This window comes from Astatotilapia calliptera, chromosome 18, assembly GCF_900246225.1.
Source record: "Astatotilapia calliptera chromosome 18, fAstCal1.2, whole genome shotgun sequence".
Taxonomy (NCBI): Eukaryota; Metazoa; Chordata; class Actinopteri; order Cichliformes; family Cichlidae; genus Astatotilapia; species Astatotilapia calliptera.
In genome coordinates, this window is record NC_039319.1 from 24,839,885 (window position 1) to 24,860,409 (window position 20,525).

At 40.5% G+C, this 20,525-nt stretch overlaps 3 protein-coding genes across 7 annotated transcripts; all 3 read right to left on the reverse strand.

The window, feature by feature from the left end:
• Positions 1 to 92: 92 nt before the first annotated feature.
• ro60 (Ro60, Y RNA binding protein) lies at positions 93 to 19,422 on the reverse strand. Of its 5 annotated transcripts, XR_003270368.1 has the most exons (10): positions 19,244 to 19,422; positions 17,719 to 18,307; positions 17,260 to 17,480; positions 15,244 to 15,390; positions 15,014 to 15,151; positions 14,795 to 14,911; positions 14,408 to 14,524; positions 14,008 to 14,205; positions 13,069 to 13,721; positions 93 to 620 (listed from the first exon to the last, which is right to left on the reverse strand). XR_003270368.1 is itself a non-coding variant. In XM_026149720.1 (9 exons), the coding sequence occupies exons 1-9, from the start codon at positions 19,244 to 19,246 to the stop codon at positions 13,569 to 13,571; spliced, it is 1,632 nt and encodes a 543-aa protein (XP_026005505.1). In that variant the 5' UTR covers positions 19,247 to 19,422; the 3' UTR covers positions 11,994 to 13,568. The 5 variants fall into 5 exon arrangements, 4 of the variants coding, with proteins under 4 accessions (XP_026005505.1, XP_026005502.1, XP_026005503.1 ...); XM_026149720.1 differs by lacking the exon at positions 93 to 620 and having other exon boundaries at positions 11,994 to 13,721; positions 14,008 to 14,154; XM_026149717.1 differs by lacking the exon at positions 93 to 620 and having other exon boundaries at positions 11,994 to 13,721.
• LOC113010641 (parafibromin-like) lies at positions 108 to 11,619 on the reverse strand. Its single transcript, XM_026149815.1, has 11 exons — positions 11,407 to 11,619; positions 10,775 to 10,880; positions 10,531 to 10,600; positions 10,350 to 10,412; positions 2,715 to 2,767; positions 2,460 to 2,590; positions 1,828 to 1,933; positions 1,585 to 1,654; positions 1,404 to 1,466; positions 1,207 to 1,260; positions 108 to 971 (listed from the first exon to the last, which is right to left on the reverse strand). The coding sequence occupies exons 1-10, from the start codon at positions 11,535 to 11,537 to the stop codon at positions 1,208 to 1,210; spliced, it is 846 nt and encodes a 281-aa protein (XP_026005600.1). The 5' UTR covers positions 11,538 to 11,619; the 3' UTR covers positions 108 to 971; position 1,207.
• LOC113010580 (trichohyalin-like) lies at positions 6,485 to 9,550 on the reverse strand. Its single transcript, XM_026149707.1, has one exon. It carries the CDS (start codon positions 8,927 to 8,929, stop codon positions 6,692 to 6,694), a length of 2,238 nt encoding a protein of 745 aa, XP_026005492.1. The 5' UTR covers positions 8,930 to 9,550; the 3' UTR covers positions 6,485 to 6,691.
• Positions 19,423 to 20,525: the final 1,103 nt, after the last annotated feature.

The following is a 20,525-nucleotide window of genomic DNA, read 5'->3' on the forward strand; positions in this document are numbered from 1 at the left end:
TCCATCTCCTAAAACGCTGTGTCAACAGTCATGTTATAAATATTTTATATGTTGGATGTTGCTTTAAAATTAAAAATGAAAACATCAGCATGTTGGGACAAACATCCTTCACAGTTACACGGTCAGTTTATTGTTCTTTTGTTTATGAAGACGAAATGACACCGTGATAAGTAAAGCTTATTACAGTACTTTCTTACAGTAAAATGTAAATTCTGATGCAGAGAATTCAGACTGAAACACAAACTTTTTACACACACAAAAAAAATCCCAAACATTGGCATTAGTGTGTTGTTAAAACTAAATTCAAATTTACTTTCTAAAAAGTGTCACCACATTTGTTTTAAAGTATAACCTCACGAGAAGAAAACAGAAAACTCAGCTTTAAAACAATAAACTGGGCTTAGGGTCAAACAAATGTTAGAACAACTAAAATTTGTGGCTAAGCTAAAGCAAAGACTGTGTAAAAGGAATCCAAGATGTTAATACTTGAAAAACACTTTTCTGATCTAAGAAATCTGTGAAATTAACACAATAAAAAGCAACTCCAAGTTTTACCATTGACTTTGTGTGCTTTGTTTCAGGTTTCTCTTTCATTGATGTTAAGTATCTCTACATCAAACCTGCTAACTCATACCATAGATGCATGTTGAAGACTACAGGTAATCCCCCCGAAGTAAACCTACATCTGCAAACACCCTATAACTGTGACTCATGCATTGTTCCCCTTAACCTGCCAACCTCTTGCTACAAATGTTGAATTGGCCTTCATATTCTACACTCATTACATTACTCAGGAAAAGTCCCAGAAATCTTATCAGATCAGATCAGCCAAATTACGAATGACACTAAAACTCCAAGGTTGAAGCCAGAGATGGCAATTCCAATGTAAGTCAGGCCACACATCACCAGCTTTGCACATTGCCTTCTTTATGGTCCTCTAGATGGGCAGCCAGACACACACATTCCTCATCCTTGGGGTGAAAGCAGTTCTCACATTATTAGCAAATTACAGGATAAAATGTGATATAATATCAAACATCTTTAACTGCCCAAACTGCAGAAAATTCTAAAAGTTAAGATATTCAGACTTTGTCAATTTCAGTGTCCTGACTGGGGGGTGGGGGATGTTTGAAGCATCACATTTCTAATGATACCACACAGAGAACAATATCAGCCACATGTGACATCTGAAGTAACATAATTTACCTCAACTCTTGTTTTTTTTGGCTTCAGAAGATGCCTCATCAGCTTCTCTTCTGACTAAAAAAAAACAATAACAAACAAAAAAGAAACAAAAACAAACAATTTCACAGCACAAAACAAATGCCTTCATACCACCTTCCTTTACTTCACTTATTCAATATTAAACTCCACATCATGTTGTAAAAATGCTGTAACTTTACCTTGTGTCCGGCTTTGCAGACCTATTTCTATGGGCGCACTTCTGTCGATGCTCGTTGACGTGGCTGCAAATGGACAAAAACAACATTTGAAGCAAATTTTCAGCGAACCAAAACCTGGAATGACAACACCTGTACTAGATGCCACAGAAAGCCCCCTCCTCAGCGCCCAAGCGCTACTTACAGCTCTCGCCATTAAGATATGTACGCAAGTCCTTTCGATCAGGTCGTCTGACAGCACGGATGTTCTCTGTCTATAAACAACACACAATCATAAAAGTCAACACTCTTTAAAGTTTACAAGATGCTGCATGTATGACAAAATGTGGGCTGGAATCAGGGGTGTCTCAAACAACACGTTGGTAAGCAATGAAGGATTGATACTGACAGATTCTGGGCTGTTTCATATGAACTCCAGAGCACTTACTGCAGCTCTTCGCACATAGGATGGATGCGGCAGGTGCACATTGTTGAGAAAGAACAAGATAGAGTCCAAGGTATAGTACTCTTTGGGCTGCCCCTCTTTACCAGTACTAAAGATCAAAAGAAGCAAAATACATTAAAAAGCATGCAGGCGTCCAGTTTTACAACTAACAAACTTTAAGTGAATTACTGCGTGAAGCACACTTAAGGTGGTTTGATGTGAACCGCATTAAGGCTTGAATATAAAGCCAAAGTTACTTTATCAACCACTGTCAACGGTTCTCCTGCTAGCTAAAGCACTGCTCCTTGCAACTTCAGTTTCTGCGTCACATGCACAAAGTTTGGTTTTTGCACGGTGAAGAAAGACGTTTATAGTCATGACTGTAGGGACTAAAAGAGAAAACAAACAAACACACAGGTGTTTCAACTCGACTCTTTGGATTTCTGACTCCGTGAAACAACTCTGAGCTACGTCCATGATTAATTAGCATTACACAATACTACAAGTTTGGCTTTTCCTCTCTCGAGCTAAGTTTAAAGGACATACATTAACTTTCATGAAAGCTAGTAAAATAGTCTATGGGAAAGACCTTCCTGTTGCACTAATAATTAAAGATTTTGTGTTTTATGACATACCCCGAGATTATGTAGTTGGTCTTGACATTCTTGGGCCAGGAGAACTCCCCAAATATAACTTCATCTCCTTTAGCAACAATCTCCTTTTTCTGGATGTTATACTGACGAAGAACACTCAACACATCCGCCATCTTCAGTTGTATGTATGCAAGGTTTACAAGGTAAACACAGCCATCAAAGGAGGGTTGAAGCATCACATTTCTAATGATACCACACAGAAAAACCACATAAGCCATCTGAAGTAACATAATTTACCTCAACTCTTGGTTTTTTGGCTTCAGAAAATGCCTCATCAGCTTCTCTTCTGACTGAAAAAAACAAAACAAACAACAATAACAAAGAGAAAGGAAACAAAAAAAAACATTTCACTGTGCGAAACATAAATTCCTTCACTTATTCAATAGAAAATATTTGCAAAAATATGACTATTAGCGACAGGACAGTGCCATTATTAATATCAGCACTAGCATTTATAAGTACCGTATTTTCACGACCATAAGGCGCACTTAAAAGTCTTAAATTTTCTTCAAAAAGTGCGGCGCGCCCTATAGCGCGGTGCGCCCTATGTGTTGTAAGGAGGACGTAGTAGAGAACACCATGAGAACGTTAAAGGGTGAAGTGTGGGCGTTGATCGTATATACCGGGACAATCGCACATACCTGTATAAAAGAACAGGTATGTGCATTATGCAGGACATCGTTGTTTTAACAACCCTGAAAATGGCAAAGAGACACGCTTACGAAGCACAGTTTAAACTGAAGGCCATCAGCTACGCGGAGGAACATGGAAATCGAGCAGCGGCGAGAGAATTTAAGATTAACGAATCGATGGTTCGCAAATGGAGGAAGCTGGAAAACAAGCTCCGGCAGGTCAAGAAAACGCAGCTGAGTTTCCACGGACATAAGGCGAGGTGGCCTGAGTTGGAGGAAAGACTCGAGCGGTGGATCATCGAGCAAAGAGCGAGCGGGAGAAGCGTTTCGACGGTCACCATTCGGCTAAAAGCAGTTTCACTAGCTGAAGAGATGAACATTGAACATTTCCAAGGAGGTCCGTCTTGGTGCTTTCGTTTTATGAAACGGTGCCATTTTTCCATCCGGACCAGGACTACGGTAGCGCAGCAACTTCCAGCGGATTACGGTATAAGGAAAAGCTGGCCATCTTCCGCTCCTACTGCAGCAAACACATCGGCGACAAAAACATCCAGCCCAGCCACATCACAAACATGGACGAGGTCCCACTCACTTTTGACATCCCGGTGAGTCACACTGTGGAGAAGAAGGGGACCAGCACGGTAGCGATACGCACAACGGGGTATGAAAAGTCTTCTTTTACTGTTGTGCTTGGCTGCCATGCTAATGGACAGAAACTGCTGCCTATGGTGATTTTAAAGCGAAAGACTTTGCCTAAAGAGAAGTTTCCAGCAGAAATCATCATTAAGGCAAATGAAAAGGGCTGGATGGATGAGGAAATGATGAAAGAGTGGCTGAGGGAGGAGTATGTAAGGAGACCAGGTGGTTTTTTCCACGCATCACCATCGCTGTTGATCTGTGACTCTATGCGTGCCCATCTCACAGCCAATGTGAAAAAACTAGTGAAACAAATGAACTGTGAGCTTGCTGTCATTCCGGGAGGCCTGACAAAGGAACTCCAACCGCTGGACATTGGTGTGAACCGCCCGTTCAAAGTAAGGCTGCGAGCGGCCTGGGAGCGATGGATGACCGGTGGAGACCACAGTTTCACTAAGAGTGGAAGGCAGCGCCGGGCGAGTTACGCCACAATTTGCCAATGGATTGTAGATGCTTGGGCTAACATGTCTGCTGGCACTGTTGTTCGAGCTTTCGCAAAAGCTGGCATCGTTTCCGAGGAGCCGCACGGCACGGAAAGTGACTCTGACAGTGAAGACAGTGAACCTGGCATGTTTGATGGAGATTTAGCGCAGCTGTTCAATTCAGACACAGAGGATGAGGACTTCGATGGGTTTGATTGATGATAAAAATGTGAGTACCAAACTTTGTTTTGCTCCTGCTTTATTTTTAAATACGCACACTTGTATGCTTGTGTGTTGTTGATGATGACGATTATTGGTAATAAAAATGTGAGTACCAAACTCAGTCTTGCTCCTGCTTTATTTTTAAATATGCACACTTGCAGGGACGTGCAGAGAGGTTTAAAGGGGCGGGTGCTCAAAGTTAAAAAGGGGCACATTGAACCATGCTGAATAACAACAACACACATTCATCAAGAATCTAATATGGGAAGGGCAGGGCTGTGTTGATCTGAGACTGTAGACATTAAAAAGTCCACAGGAGAGATGGTAGCTGATTAAACAAGTTTCATGAGATAATAACAAAATGCAAAGATTGGTGACAGCGCTTGGAACCATAAGGCAGCGAAAAACTGTGACATAAACTCGGCTCTGCCTGTGAATCACTCTTTGCTTCTCTTCTTCCTTCCTTCCCATCATTTCATATATCACTCTCCACTTGCTGTCTATCTGAGAACAAGGCACAACTTGCTATTGCAATAAACTATAATCTAATTATCCACACCTAACAACTCTTGCACTTAATCTATAATAAAATGATGACAGCAAAATGTTATAGCCCTGCCTTTAGTAGCCTCATACAGCTCCTACTGTTTCCTCCTCATGTCCTTACCAGCCATGTCTGCACAATGTTATATCATGAGTAATATTTTTTTAAATCCAGCTAAATAAAACACACACATGCACACACAGTGACATTTTAGACCTTCTTCAGAATACTGTATATACTATGGGCATCCTTACATTATTATTTATTACTAGAGCTACAATAATAAAGCAATGAGGAGGGGGAAGTAATAAATATGAAATAATGTATTTATGATGACTCCATTTGTTTCACTATCCACTCTGTGCAGGGCAAAGCTTATTACATTTTTAAACTGTAGAGATACAATCATTTTACTGCTGTAAAATCCAACTTTTGTCTTATTTAAAATATAAATCTAATATAATCTGCTTCTTAATGTATGTTCTTTAAAATACAGCGTGTTTTTTAATATATTATAATTATAATCATTATTATGTGGACATGCATATTAGATTGTTTTTTAGTGAAATATAATCCCTCCAGAAAGGCAGGAAATGCCCAGAAACTTACTTTAAAACTAAATATGTTCCCTAAAACGGTGACAGAGCTACAGACCCATGAAAGCCTTACACAGGAAGCCAGCAGCTATGACCAGCACTACTTGTGCAGTTAATAAAAGGACAGGTAATGTTTGTCACGCTGTTGCACACACAGCACGCTCGTTTGTTTCAGTTCGTCAGTTGCAACAAGACAGCTTACCAACGTGTACGTAATAAGCTAATACTCCTGGGTGCTATACACTACAGTGTGCGCTGTACACCTACTTACTGGGTTTGTCGCATCAGTCTGTGTCTCTGAGTTAACTTGTGTTTCTCCTACAGCTCCGGACCGCAACAAATGCGCGTGCTCTTTGTGAGCTCGTTCCCGGCTCGTAACCAGCGCGTTCTGCCGTCGAGGGCGATCATTGGTTAAATGTGATCATGTGACTGATGCAAGCCAGATCCTTTTATTTAGCAAAACTATGATTAATAGTTAAATATTATTGTTGAGGGGCACAGACAGGACTCCGCACGCACACACACATAAAATAAATAAATAAATAAATAAAAAAAATTTAAAAGTTGCCTCAACAAAAGGGCACTTTGGGCACTCATCAGGAAAGGGGCGGGTGCTCAAGCCCCTCTAGCCCCCCCCTCTGCACGTCCCTGGTCTCTATCCATCTAGTATTAAATCTTTCTGGGAAACAAGTATGTATATTATGCACACACACAAACACACATGCAGCTATTACCTATTTCTTGTTTTTATACCTAAGATGAATTATTGTTGAATGAAGACATTTTTCAAACAAATGTAAAATGTGGGCAATTGTGTTTATTGGGTAAAGGAAAAGGCAGAAGGGGGGGAAAGGATAGAAAGAATGAAAGAGAGAGATGAGAGAAAACCCCAACAATCCCCTCTGAGCAAGCAGCAGGCGACAGTGGATAGGAAAAACTCCTTTTAAAGTGAAAGACACCTAAAGGAGAAACCTATGGCAGAACCAGGCTCAGGAGGGGGCAGTCAACTGCCGGGACTGGTCGGGGGGTGAGGGTGAAAAAAGAAAAAGGAGGGAGGGGAAGGGGGGAAATGAAGATGGAATAGAGGTGGAGGAAGACGAGGTTACATCAGGTGAGAAGCAGCAGTGTCCCTCCTCCAGAACCAGTGGAAGCGTTTTTTCTTCTTTTTCAGATACTCTTCCACCAGCACTTTTTTCTCAATGATGAGGGTTTTCAGCTCATCGATTGTTTCTGCGTTTTCTTTCTCAAGTTTGTTGCATCTTTTCACCATGTCTTCTAATTGTTCTTGTTTTTCTTTAAGCTTGTCTTTCAGTTCTTTAACTGTTGCCTCCTCTATTCGCTTTGCCTTGTGCACATCTGTGTGCATGTCTTCCAGCTGCTGGTTTCTCTTCTGGATTTCTTGAAGTCTACACTGCAGGTCTTTATGTGTTTTCTGTTGTTCTTGCTTTTGCGCCTGGATTTCAGTGATTTTGTACTTCAAGGTCTTAGAAAGTTCCTCAAGTTCGGTATTTTTTCTCAGCATCTCATTGATGCTACTCTGCATCGCTGAGCATTGTTTTTCCAGCTTTTTCTTTTCTTCTTCCAGTACAGTTGATTTGTACTTTGTTTCGTTATACAATTCTTGGAGTGCTTGATTTTTCCTCTGGAGATGAAGTTTTTCTTCTTCCTGTTGTATTTTCTGTTGGTCTTTTTCTTGAAGAAGCTCTTTATTTCCGTGCACTTTTTTATCAAGCCTGATTTGGAGCGATCTGTGTTTTTCCTCCATCTCGTCAAGCTTGGAGTCCATTTCCTTCTGTTTCATTTCCATTTGCTTCTTGTCTTGAAGCAACTGTTGACTTTTGTGCAGAGTTTTGTCATGTTTCACCTGCAGCGCTTTGTATTTTTCCTCCATGGCTTGGAGTTTGCTCTGCAGGTCTCTCTGCTCTACGGGCTCTTGTTTCTTTTCTTGGAGGTTCTCCTTATTTCTCTCCAGAGCTTCATCAAGCATTACTCGCAAGCCTTCATTTTGTTTCTCAATGTTCCTCAGCTTGCAATCCATTTCTTCCTTTTTTATTTTCTGTTGGTCTATCTTGTGAAGAAACTCTTTATTTCTCTCCAGAGCTTCATCAAGCATCACTTGCAAGCCTTCATTCTGTTTCTTGATGTGCCTCAGCTTGCAATCCATTTCTTCCTTTTTTATTTTCTGTTGGTCTTTCTCGTGCAGAAACTCTTTATTTCTCTCCAGAGCTTCATCAAGCATCACTTGCAAGCCTTCATTTTGTTTCTCGATGTGCCTCAGCTTGCAATCCATTTCTTCCTGATGTATTTTCTGTTGGTCTTTTTCTTGAAGCAGCTCTTTATTTTTGAGCAGTGTTTCCTCAAGAGTTAGTTGCAGCATTTTCAGTTTTTCCTCCAAGACTTCAAGCTGGGAGTCTGTTTCTTTCTCCAGCATTTCTTGTTGCTCTCTCTCTTGAATGAACTCTTTATTTCTGTGCACTGTTTTCTCAAGCTTGATTTGGAGCGATCTGTGTTTTTCCTCCATCTCGTCAAGCTTGGAGTCAATTTCCTTCTGTTTCATTTCCATTTGCTTCTTGTCTTGAAGCAACTGTTGACTTTTGTGCAGAGTTTTGTCATGTTTCACATGCAGAGCTTTGTATTTTTCCTCCATGGCTTGGAGTTTGCTCTGCATGTCTCTCTGCTGTGTGGACTGTTGCTTCTCTTCTTGGTGGATGTCCTTCAGTTTTTCCAGAGCTTCGTCAAGCTTCTCTTGGAGCTCCTGATTCTTCTTGACCATGTTTTCCTGTTTTATGCTCTCTTTTTTCTCCTTTTGGAGCAGATCTTTATTTTTTTCCAGAGCTCCATCAAGCTTTTCTTGGAGCTCCTGATTCTTCTTGAGCATTTTATCCCCTTTAATGCTCTCTTTTTTCTCATTTTGGAGCAGATCTTTAATTTTTTCTAGAGCTTCATCAAGCTTTTCTTGGAGCTCGTGATTCTTCTTATCTTGGAGAGCCCATTGTTTCTCCTCAATAATACCTTCCCTTTCCTGAAGCTGGTAGGATAATTTTTCTAATTCAGCGCTCTTTCTCTCATTTTCTTCTGTCAGGATCTTAATCTTTTCTCTGTTCATGAGATTTTCCTTCTCCATTTCTTCCAATCGCTTTTCCTCTAATTCCACCTGTTCATCCCAAGGAAGAGAGCTGATGTAAGGGTCTAGGGACTCATACCATGGAATAGAGCTGGGGTCAGCTTCTTGTCTTTCTTGCTCTTTCTGAGACATGTTGGAGTCTGTATACCGTGAGTACGAAAAGTATCCAGATGTTTGAAAATGCTTTACTGGTGAACGTTTGAATGCTGCTAACATAAGTGCTGCAAATAACGGACTGAAAGTTGTACCTCCTCACCCCTATTTATGGATTCAGAAGCCTGTGACATCACAATTCCATAAGCCAATGAGGTTGTCACATGACATTCTAGAATGAGGTCATGTTTTTGTATGAATTTTTTAAATAACATCAACATTCCGTAAGCCAATGAGGTTCTTACATGACTTTTGAATGAGGATAATTATTTTGTGTTAATCGACATAGCCTGCTGCAGCTCAGAGCTCGTGAGCTCAAACGATCCTCCAACCTCAGCCTCCCGGTAGCTTGGATTACAGGCACGCGCCACCGCACCCGGCGAGAAGCAGCTACGTTAACAGGGCTTTTAACTATGTCTGAGGTGACATCATGACACTAACCTGCTGCCCATCATTAGCAAAGTTGTAATGATGGGCAGCAAAGATGAGGAATGAATGGTGCACAATTGTTATATGCAAGTTTTTAGAAAGCTCGTGGTTCAATGTCAAGAATAGATAGGAATATAGGGAATTATATATTTTTATTTAAAGACAGGACTCACATGTTTTCATTTCTAGTCTTTAAAACCTGTCTCTATCAGGGACGTGCAGAGAGGTTTAAAGGGGCGGGTGCTCAAAGTTAAAAAGGGGCACATTGAACCATGCTGAATAACAACAACACACATTCATCAAGAATCTAATATGGGAAGGGCAGGGCTGTGTTGATCTGAGACTGTAGACATTAAAAAGTCCACAGGAGAGATGGTAGCTGATTAAACAAGTTTCATGAGATAATAACAAAATGCAAAGATTGGTGACAGCGCTTGGAACCATAAGGCAACGAAAAACTGTGACATAAACTCGGCTCTGCCTGTGAATCACTCTTTGCTTCTCTTCTTCCTTCCTTCCCATCATTTCATATATCACTCTCCACTTGCTGTCTATCTGAGAACAAGGCACAACTTGCTATTGCAATAAACTATAATCTAATTATCCACACCTAACAACTCTTGCACTTAATCTATAATAAAATGATGACAGCAAAATGTTATAGCCCTGCCTTTAGTAGCCTCATACAGCTCCTACTGTTTCCTCCTCATGTCCTTACCAGCCATGTCTGCACAATGTTATATCATGAGTAATATTTTTTTAAATCCAGCTAAATAAAATGTCCCTGCACACTTGTATGCTTGTGTGTTGTTGATGTGACGATTACCGGCAATAGAAATGTGAGTAAGGTACCGAATTCAGGTTTGCTCCCGCTTTATTTTTAAATACGCATACGGTACTTGTATGCGCCCTATAATCCAGTGCGCCTTATGTGTGTGTTAAATACAGTAAGGGCACACATAACTGAGACTGCGCCTTTTAGCACAGTGCGCCTTATGGTCGTGAAAATACGGTAGTAATTCCACATCATGTTGTAAAAATGCTGTAACTTTACCTTGTGTCCGGCTTTGCAGACCTATTTCTATGGGCGCACTTCTGTCGATGCTCGTTGACGTGGCTGCAAATGGACAAAAACAACATTTGAAGCAAATTTTCAGCGAACCAAAACCTGGAATGACAACACCTGTACTAGATGCCACAGAAAGCCCCCTCCTCAGCGCCCAAGCGCTACTTACAGCTCTCGCCATTAAGATATGTACGCAAGTCCTTTCGATCAGGTCGTCTGACAGCACGGATGTTCTCTGTCTATAAACAACACACAATCATAAAAGTCAACACTCTTTAAAGTTTACAAGATGCTGCATGTATGACAAAATGTGGGCTGGAATCAGGATTGTCCTCAAACAACACGTTGGTAAGCAATGAAGGATTGATACTGACAGATTCTGGGCTGTTTCATATGAACTCCAGAGCACTTACTGCAGCTCTTCGCACATAGGATGGATGCGGCAGGTGCACATTGTTGAGAAAGAACAAGATAGAGTCCAAGGTATAGTACTCTTTGGGCTGCCCCTCTTTACCAGTACTAAAGATCAAAAGAAGCAAAATACATTAAAACGCATGCAGGCGTCCAGTTTTACAACTAACAAACTTTAAGTGAATTACTGCGTGAAGCACACTTAAGGTGGTTTGATGTGAACCGCATTAAGGCTTGAATATAAAGCCAAAGTCACTTTATCAACCACTGTCAACGGTTCTCCTGCTAGCTAAAGCACTGCTCCTTGCAACTTCAGTTTCTGCGTCACATGCACAAAGTTTGGTTTTTGCACGGTGAAGAAAGACGTTTATAGTCATGACTGTAGGGACTAAAAGAGAAAACAAACAAACACACAGGTGTTTCAACTCGACTCTCTGGATTTCTGACTCCGTGAAACAACTCTGAGCTACGTCCATGATTAATTAGCATTACACAATACTACAAGTTTGGCTTTTCCTCTCTCGAGCTAAGTTTAAAGGACATACATTAGCTTTCATGAAAGCTAGTAAAATAGTCTATGGGAAAGACCTTCCTGTTGCACTAATAATTAAAGATTTTGTGTTTTATGACATACCCCCAGATTATGTAGTTGATCTTGACATTCTTGGGCCAGGAGAACTCCCCAAATATAACTTCATCTCCTTTAGCAACAATCTCCTTTTTCTGGATGTTATACTGACGAAGAACACTCAACACATCCGCCATCTTCAGTTGTATGTGTGTAGAGCAGTGTGTTTGCGAGGCCCCTAGTTATCAACGTCGTGCGGCCTCTCTAGATGCCTGATCTTGACCCGCTTTAACCTCCTAGGACCTGGCGTCCACATGTGTGGACGGCACATTTTGGGGTATTTAGACCAAAATATTCAATTTTGCTCTACAAGGGCCTGATATCCACTTACAAGGACATAATACTGCTACTGTTCTATCGAAATTTTAATGAATATCCTCATATGTGGCTCTTATTTTTGTTAAAAAACAAAAAAAAAAAAAATCTGGTAATTCTTTGTTTTTACATTCATTGGGCCCCAATATGCCCAAATATGAAAGATGCATGCCGTGGAAGAGTTCGGGGTCTTAGGAGGTTAAACTGTAAACTTTACTTTGATCACAGTGATGTATCAGTTCAACAACTCAGGCAGTTATTGGTAAAATGAAAGCGCATTTCCAGAGCAGCAAGTTGTTTATTAGGAAGGGCTTTACATCGCCGCTACAGTAGGTACATGTTAAGCAGGACAGATACAACAGAATGGTTGTGAAACACTTGAGAACGACCAAATCTCATGTCCATCTCCTAAAACGCTGTGTCAACAGTCATGTTATAAATATTTTATATGTTGACCAAAAAGACTGTGGATGTTGCTTTAAAATTAAAAATGAAAAGATCAGCATGTTGGGACAAACATCCTTCACAGTTACATGGTCAGTGTGTATTTTTCTTTTAATTCTATGAAGACTAAATGACACCGTGATAAGTAAAGCTTACTGAATATTCTCAGTAATTATTACTGTTGACTAAAACGAAAAGCACCACTGTAATCATTTGTTTACATTTCCTCAAAAATTAACAGGCCCTGTCTCTAAAACTCTCTAAGCTGTGCACGTTTATTCTGTGTCTGGAGAAATATAAAACGTTTTTTTAAATTGACCATTACAGGTTTTATAAAAGTACATTCAAATAATTTTCACAATAATTCATTCATATCAAGTTTTCTGGAAAGGTAGCAGTTTTCAGAACGAACAATGTCACATTAAAGATAAGGTAACGGGTATCAGAGAGCTATGATTGGTCCTTTCCAGATACTTTATTACAGTAAAATGTAAATTCTGATGCATAGAATTCAGACTGAAACACAAACTTTTCAAAAAAAAAAACAAAAAAACCCCCAAACATTGGCATTAGTGTGTTGTTAAAACTGAATCCAAATTTACTTTATAAAAAGTGTCACCACATTTCTTTTAAAGTATAACCTCACGAGAAGAAAACAGAAAACTCAGCTTTAAAACAATAAACTGGGCTTAGGGTCAAACAAATGTTAGAACAACTAAAATTTGTGGCTAAGCTAAAGCAAAGACTGTGTAAAAGGAATACAAGATGTTAATACTTGAAAAACACTTTTCTGATCTAAGAAATCTGTGAAATTAACACAATAAAAAGCAACTCCAAGTTTTACCATTGACTTTGTGTGCTTTGTGTCAGGTTTCTCTTTCATTGATGTTAAGTATCTCTACATCAAACCTGCTAACTGCATGTTGCTGCATGCATGTTGAAAACTACAGGTAATCCCCCCGAAGTAAACCTACATCTGCAAACACCCTATGACTGACTCTTGCAGTGTTCCCCTTAACCTGCCAACCTCTTGCTACAAATGTTGAATTGGTTCATTTTTCCCCCACTTAAATCACGATCCATCAAAATCCACCAAAGTACTGAACAGCTGATCATATAGAGACTCTTAAAAACATTAACACATACCATGTCTTAATCACTTGCTATTCAATTTTCACGAAATATAGATGCATTTTACATTTCCAAAGTGTTGTCCAGCCTGCTGGACACTTTGTCGACTGAATGGTGAGCAAGAGAAAACAAAGAAAAACTGGAATTGAAATTGTCAGCATCTTTTGGATTAGTGCTGTTTTGGGACACTCTACATGCTAAATGAGCCTCATTGGTCCACTCTTTGCCTTCATATTCTACACTCATTACATTTCTCAAGAAAAGTCCCAGAAATCTTATCAGATCAGATCTTGGGCCAAATTACGAATGACACTAAAAGCTCCAAGGTTGAAGCCAGAGATGGTCAGCAAACCCCGGTCTTCTGTGTCTGGGATGGCAATTCCAATGTAAGTCAGGTTACACATCACCAGCTTCGAATTAGCTCCTGATGTCTGTTGAGAATATACACAAACCATGTTTATTGTAAAAATGTTACATTTGTCATCGTCACTTAGTACATATTTTAAGTAACCTTTTAGATAAAGGAGTTTAAAGGAGAACTTTTAATGCTGTAAAATTAACTGTGCCCTATCAGCCATCTATGGAACAATGTGAATAAAAATAGCACAACAACCCCATCCCGTTAATCTTTGCTTGGTATTGTATATGTTCAAAAACAATCTTTACCACACAAGGCCATTATTTAATTCAACCCCAGATGTGAAAAAACAAACATACTTCTCTGTGCTTCTTCAGAGACTCCACCAGGCTGGCAGTAAGCGTCCACAGTGGGTTGTTGCTCAAAGTGACGAACACATCTACAGCTTTCCTGTTCTCCGTGGCCCATTGAATGGGAACGGTGCAGTCTCTGCTCTCACTCTGGAACTGCAACATAAAGGCACTACCTGATGGCTGTGCACCCCTTTCTCTCGTGCTCTATGTGAGAGGACAATAAACAGATGGTAGTTGAGCTAACCAGCACTGCTTTGCAGTACTTTGATGTGAAGGTGGAAGAAGAAGAAGAAAAAAAATGCCTCTAGTTGCTCGTCTGCAACAAATATTGTATTGTATATTCCTGAAAGGAACTGTTCAGTCGCTCGTATTATCTCGTCACCTTTAATGTTCTGTAAAGCCTTACCTTAACCAGTTCATCGGTTGCTTCTTTGAGAGTCATATCAGCAGAAATAGAGAATGGTACCATAGCCTCTTCAGAGTAGACAAGCACATGTGTGTCAGCCTCCGTCCTTGCAAAAATCTGTGTCAAAGCCAAGGTCAAAAGAAAGCCATTTAGTTACCCTGACTAAAATGCCTTTATCCTGCATGCACATTCACACACAGTACACCACTGTTAGGGCCTATGCGCTAACATACTGAGAAAGGAATTTTCAGGGAATTCACAGTATGCGTCAACAGTCCCATGCCATCACCCAGGATCTCTCTAAAGATGGGGCAGCCTGAGCCCTGTTTGAAGATGCAGCTGTTCCAACTAACCAGATAGCATCATCTGGCTGTAGTACAGTCTTACCATGGCAATAGCGGCTGCAGCAGCAGCAGTGCTGATCGACGTTCCTGGGACAATGCTGCTCGGTGACCCGCTCATATCTACTGCCACAACAAAGCATTTACCCACAGGCTCCACATTCTGAGGACAGAGTTACAGCAGAACAGGACATTCACGTTAAAGAACTGCTGCTGACATCTTCTGCAACAACTGGAGAAAGTTTTGAAAATTACAACAACATACCATAAAGCTCTTGTAAAAGGCAGAGTCCATAGCTTTAAGGATGTTGCGGTCTGCTTCCCATTTCGGTTTACCCTGATAGCCATGGCCTTTTTTGTAGTTTTCTGTAGCCAAAAGTATACTGAAAGGGTGGATCTTTGCCTGGTGATTTTAGGAGACATTTAATTCCTAAATATTGAACTCTGCATAATTAAAAACAAAATAACATTTCTGGTAGAAGTTGTGAGCCTTACCTGTTTTAGTGCCGTCTCACTTTGAATTCTGTCACATAAAAACTGTGTTTCTGAGCTTCCAGGTTCAAGAACTTTGCCAGATGTCAGCCTACCTAACATCTTTACCACCGAATGGAGAGGCATTTCCTTCAACAAAGCGCTCCATACCTGCAGAAAACAACCACCACACATCCTGTTAGATGTAGAAAAATACATTCCCACATTCTTTACATTAGGCTTCAGTCTACCTGAACATTGCAGTTTTACAGATAAGAAATGTTTTGATTTTTTCCCCCTCCAGGGAACACTTTTCCGCAGTGAGCAGGAACTTACAAGGGGCTCACCCCAACCACCAAAAACTGGAAGGAAAAAAAAAAAAAAAAAAGTCCTAGCAGTTCAGGACGTGAGATAGTAAAGATCATTTATGATATTTGGTGTTTAGGTAGTAAACAAGAAAGCAGTTACTTTTTAAACCAGGGATGTTTAACTTATTTTATATCAGGGGCCAGATAAACAGAACTTTAATCCTAAGTGGGCCAGATCTAGGAAAGTCCCCTTTCTGTCAGTGTAACTACGTGTAGCTGCACATTTAATCCCTCCAATATTTCAATATAAATAAAGAGGTGCAATTTCAACAGGGCATCTCAGTTTTACTACATGATAAAGAAATTCTGGTAGCTCATTTACCAGACTGTCCTGTAATTATAAAGCAGAAAGTTTTGTTGTTTTATTTATTTTACTGTGGACACACTGTAAAAAACAGGAATTCTTTTATCAGTACTGAAAACCCAAAAAGAAAAAAGGAACTTTTCTGTTCATTTAATAATCTGATGTAGTGTGTAAGACTGTGAGTAGGAGGGCTTCATCAGCAGGACAAGCTGTAAAATTTATGAAAATACAGGTGGAAGTCCAGTGGGTCAAAGACATCCAGTGGGCCGGATTGGACTTTTTGCCAGGCTCTTCCAGGGTCTCGAGCCTCATGTTTGACACCCCTGTTCTAAATGCTCTGTTTGAATTAAAGATGCAATTTTCTTATTTTTTTTAGTGTGAACTGCTGAGAGAGATTTTTGCTGATTACAAGCTTCTGAGAACTGAAAAAATAAACTTTTCTATCATTTGTGCTGCTACTGGACTGGTTCTTATATAGCGCTTTTCTACTCATCTGAGCACTCAAAGCGCTTTACACAACTTGTGCATTCACCCATTCACACACATTCGCACAAGCACATCTTTCTAAGTGTTTTATAGCTAACATTCACACACATTCATACTCTGATGGATGCATCGGAGAGCAATTTTGGGTTAGTATCTTGCCCAAGGATATTTGGCATATAGACTAGGGGAAGCCAGGAATCGAACCACCAACCTTCTGATCAGTGACCTGCTCTACAGCCACCACTGGAAGGAGGTACAGATTAAAAACTAAACTGAAAATAAATTGCTGTACACCCCCCTTTACATGGCATATTTTACTTTACCAAACAACAGCAGGTACAATATATTTATTTAACAAAACTATACGAGTTGCTTTCATTACTACCCAGTTTGTTTTGAACTTCACAAGCCCTATCTGTTTTTCACTTGCCTTCATAATTTTCCTCATAATCATTTTTAAGCTTTGATTGCTCATACAGACGCTGCTAGCTTGTACCTTCTCTGAGTTCTGTATTCCTTTAGCCACTTTGCCTTTTCTAGCTTCGTATGTTCAGCTGGGTGAAAGTGATTTAAGTGATTAGATTTGTTGTTAAACATTTTTGTGGTCATCTCCCCGTGGTTTTCTGCGTTGGACACTGGTCTAGTCACTCAGTGTGAGCAGTTTCCCCACTTGTCAAACTGTGGTTATGAGTGTGCGCTGCTTTACGTGTTCTCAGCCGAGTCAGTCACCAGTTTGGGCTGAGAACACTGAAAATCTTCTTATTTCGTGTGCATTTCTAATCTTAATAAGATCCCAAGTGTAAAAACTGATTCATCTCATCAATTATCACTACGGTCTATGTTATAAACAGCAACCAGGTTAAAATGATTTAACAGACTCGCCTGTTTAAACTTCAGATGCTCGGTCAGCAGCTGTTCCCTCTCAAGCTTGTGTTCCTCTATTAAAGTGACGACCTCAGTTTCATCCCGACTGTGCTTTACCTTTTCCACCACTTCAAGATATGAAAGCACCCTGATAACCTCTTCGGCGTTCTCTTTGTTTTCATGAGCAACCTGGACCTCTTTCCACCCCTTTGTTACATATTTGCTGATCAAGGCAATAGCTGAAAACACAAAGAGATGGGCGTTGCATGTTAGCACTGACTAAAGTGAAACAAAATAAAAACTTACACTGTACTGATTAAAATTCAGCATGGGGAGTTTATAAATATGCACATATATGCTCAGAACAGAGAACATCCAATAAAACCCCAAAGAAGAAAGTTGGATAACTGCAGACGTTTATTCAACTGATTACTAATAACATTTTGCAGGCTAAATGACGTGGGTCTCTATACTTACCATCTCTAGCTGGTTTAGTGTGGGAGAGTCTGAGCAGATCCTGGTGTGACCAGCCCTCTCTCTGCTTACATTTGGTCACTGCAGCAGCTAGACTCATGGCATCTTGCTCATTGTACCAGTCAGACAGTGCTCTCCTCAGGGCACGCCCCCATATCCCACATTTCATGTGCTCTTTTAATTCCTTCTTGTACTTGATGAAAGAAAACAGATGGGCAGGCTCACGACAAACATCCTTCAGGGCTTTGAACGCTGCCTGTTTGGTGTTCACATCTGGGTTTTGGGAGCACAAAGCCAAGGCAAAAATGGAGGGCTCTAGTCTGACAGCTTGCCCATCCTGAGCGAACCTTTTTATTTCCTCCAACACCTCAGTGCCTTGTTTCTCCTGCAGCATGGACTGCAGGGCTCCAGTCTTCTCCACGCTGATGTGACCATTCTCTCTGGTACTGTACAAGGCTCCCTCTGAGCCATAGCAGAGGAAGCGACAAAGCTTGGCCTTGTCACTGATCTCCCATGAACCACCACCTGTTGAGTTCAGGGTATGGTTGCTAGTGGTACTTCCTGATAGCTCCATTGAAACACTTGAGGTGTCCTGAAACAGATTGTAGTAAAATGAAGCAATTGTAAACTTTATAATGAAATGGCACTGTAATTTGATTGTGGTATTTTATCTTATAGTATAGTGGAAATGAAATAAAAGCTAACTACCAACACTAATGGGACGTAAAGCGTCCCCAGTGTTAATCAAACCATGGTTCGGATTTGACAGGATTACGCAAGTGTTAATAAACCACCCAGCGTTTGCTAAGGTGGCGCTTAGCACACCTTACTTTGAACATATATTATCCAGCTACGTTGTTAAAATGCACATTAAAATGTTTGAGTCCCTGCAACAGCCTCTCGAGTTCAAGGCCAGCCAGCAAGCATGAAAATGTTAACTTCGCAAGCAAACATGACTTACTCATTGCCTCAGAGCGCTGTCAGAAATAGCTTAAAGCCGATTACAGAAGACGATCATACGCATAAGACAGAGAAGACACGCTGGTCTGTTAACAGGAGATGGTACGAGAAGTTACCTGCACGTCATTTTAAGTTAGCTGCGGAATGAGCTAGTCAGCCTTAGCTAACACTCCCGGTAGAGATTCGTTTGCTAAGTTAACTAGTTAAGCTAGCAAAGGAGGGCGGTCTGGGCAAGGTGAATTAAGTTACGCGGTTTTAATCATTTAACAATAAAGTTAGGAATATGACCAATCATGTAGCAACTCATAGCCAGACCAAGTCTCCTCAGTTTCCCCAGCCGTGACTTGGCTGCATAGTAATGATATTAATGTTAGCCGTCAGCACAAAACTATCAACTCCCCAATCTGAGCTCCGCTCTGGCTGGGACACCGGAAAGCACTTTGATACAGCTAGTCCAGGATGAGCAGCTTGCTACTAACATACGCTAACCCTAACAAAACTGTGTTGGTTTTACTCAACACATATACTGTTTGCGAGTTGAAATAACATGACATAGATATCCACTTACCATCAGGTATGTACACAGTGCTCAAGTTTTTTGGGTTGTTGTTGGTTTTTTTTTAATGTAGCTAGATGTGGAAAGGCCTCCCCGCTGACCGTCAATGAGATAACAGGGCGGTGCCGCGGTGGATGCCGGGATATGGAGTAAAATCACACAGGCACGTTCACCCAGGGTCCTCTCGCTTTCTCTCCGTACGTTCACATTCACTTTTTTTAGTGGTTCACAATCCACTGAAAAAGACTTGAGCCTCCTTTCTTTTTTCTATATTTTGCCAGTAAAACGGAAAATAAGTGCAGTGATTTATTGAAACATGCGCAAACATAGGTGGGAATACACATGTACAGTAAAAGGCAAAAACTATTCTATTGAGCTTCAAAGTCAATATTTGGTATGACCATCTTTATTTTTCAGCACAGCCTGAACTCTGTTTTACAAGCTTGTAATTTTTTCTTTAATGTCTTTAGGAATAGTTCTCCAGGCTCCAGGTTCCAGCCACAAACTGTGACATACACCATGGTTATTGGATGGGTATAAAAACTGTTGTACCTTTCTTCTAACCTCCTCCGTACATACTTACATTGATTTAAATCAAAAACTTTTGAATCATCAATCCATAAGACCTGTTTCAACAGATTTTAAGCCCAGCGTTCTCATGAAATTTTCTCCTTGTTTCAAATCTTCTTTCAGGCTGTTAGGAATGTTTATGGCAATTTTAATAGTTTCAGGTAGAATAAATGGGAACAAAGGGCTGTCCTTGTCACTCCTGTTCATAATTTTTATGGACAGAATTTCTAGGCATAGCCAGATGGCAGAAAGCCTCCACTTTGTTGGCCTCAGAATAGCTTTCTGCTTTTTGCAGATGATGTGGTTCCATTGACTTCATCAGGTGGTGGCCTCCAGCTCACACTAGAGAGGTTTGCAGCCTAACGTGAAGCAGCAGGAACGAGAATCAGCACCTCCAAGCCTGAGGCCAAAAAGAGTGGAGTGCTATGTGTCTATGTCTATGTCATGAGGAATAAATCATACATTTGGATGATTTTGATTTCTATCAGATGAGAAGAATGCTATTAAAACATATAGCCAATCTTCCAGATAGATTTACCATCACATATTTTCACTTTTCAAAAAACAAACACACTTTCATCCATCAATTCCAAACTGACCTTCAATGTATCCAAAAGGGCCACAGAAACGGGACACTTTTCCAACTTTCCAAACTTGTTCTATCCTAGGCTTAAGGCATTTTCTTTCCTTCCCATTGTCTCTTGGTAACATTTCTGTAAATCCG

Bases quoted from the DNA above. Each gene is read 5' to 3' on its own strand.
- LOC113010580 (XM_026149707.1), bottom strand. From the start codon at position 8,929: ATGTTAGCAGCATTCAAACGTTCACCAGTAAAGCATTTTCAAACATCT.
- LOC113010641 (XM_026149815.1), bottom strand. From the start codon at position 11,537: ATGGCGGATGTGTTGAGTGTTCTTCGTCAGTATAACATCCAGAAAAAG. The intron at 10,413-10,530 runs GTAAGTAGCGCT...GTCCATTTGCAG, and splicing joins ATATCTTAATGGCGAGAGCT to CCACGTCAACGAGCATCGAC. The intron at 1,261-1,403 runs GTAAAGTTACAG...GTTTTTTTTTAG, and splicing joins TCTGCAAAGCCGGACACAAG to TCAGAAGAGAAGCTGATGAG.
- ro60 (XM_026149717.1), bottom strand. The intron at 14,912-15,013 runs GTATGTTGTTGT...CTCTGTCCTCAG, and splicing joins CCTTTTACAAGAGCTTTATG to AATGTGGAGCCTGTGGGTAA. The intron at 14,525-14,794 runs GTAAGACTGTAC...GCTTTGACACAG, and splicing joins CTGCAGCCGCTATTGCCATG to ATTTTTGCAAGGACGGAGGC.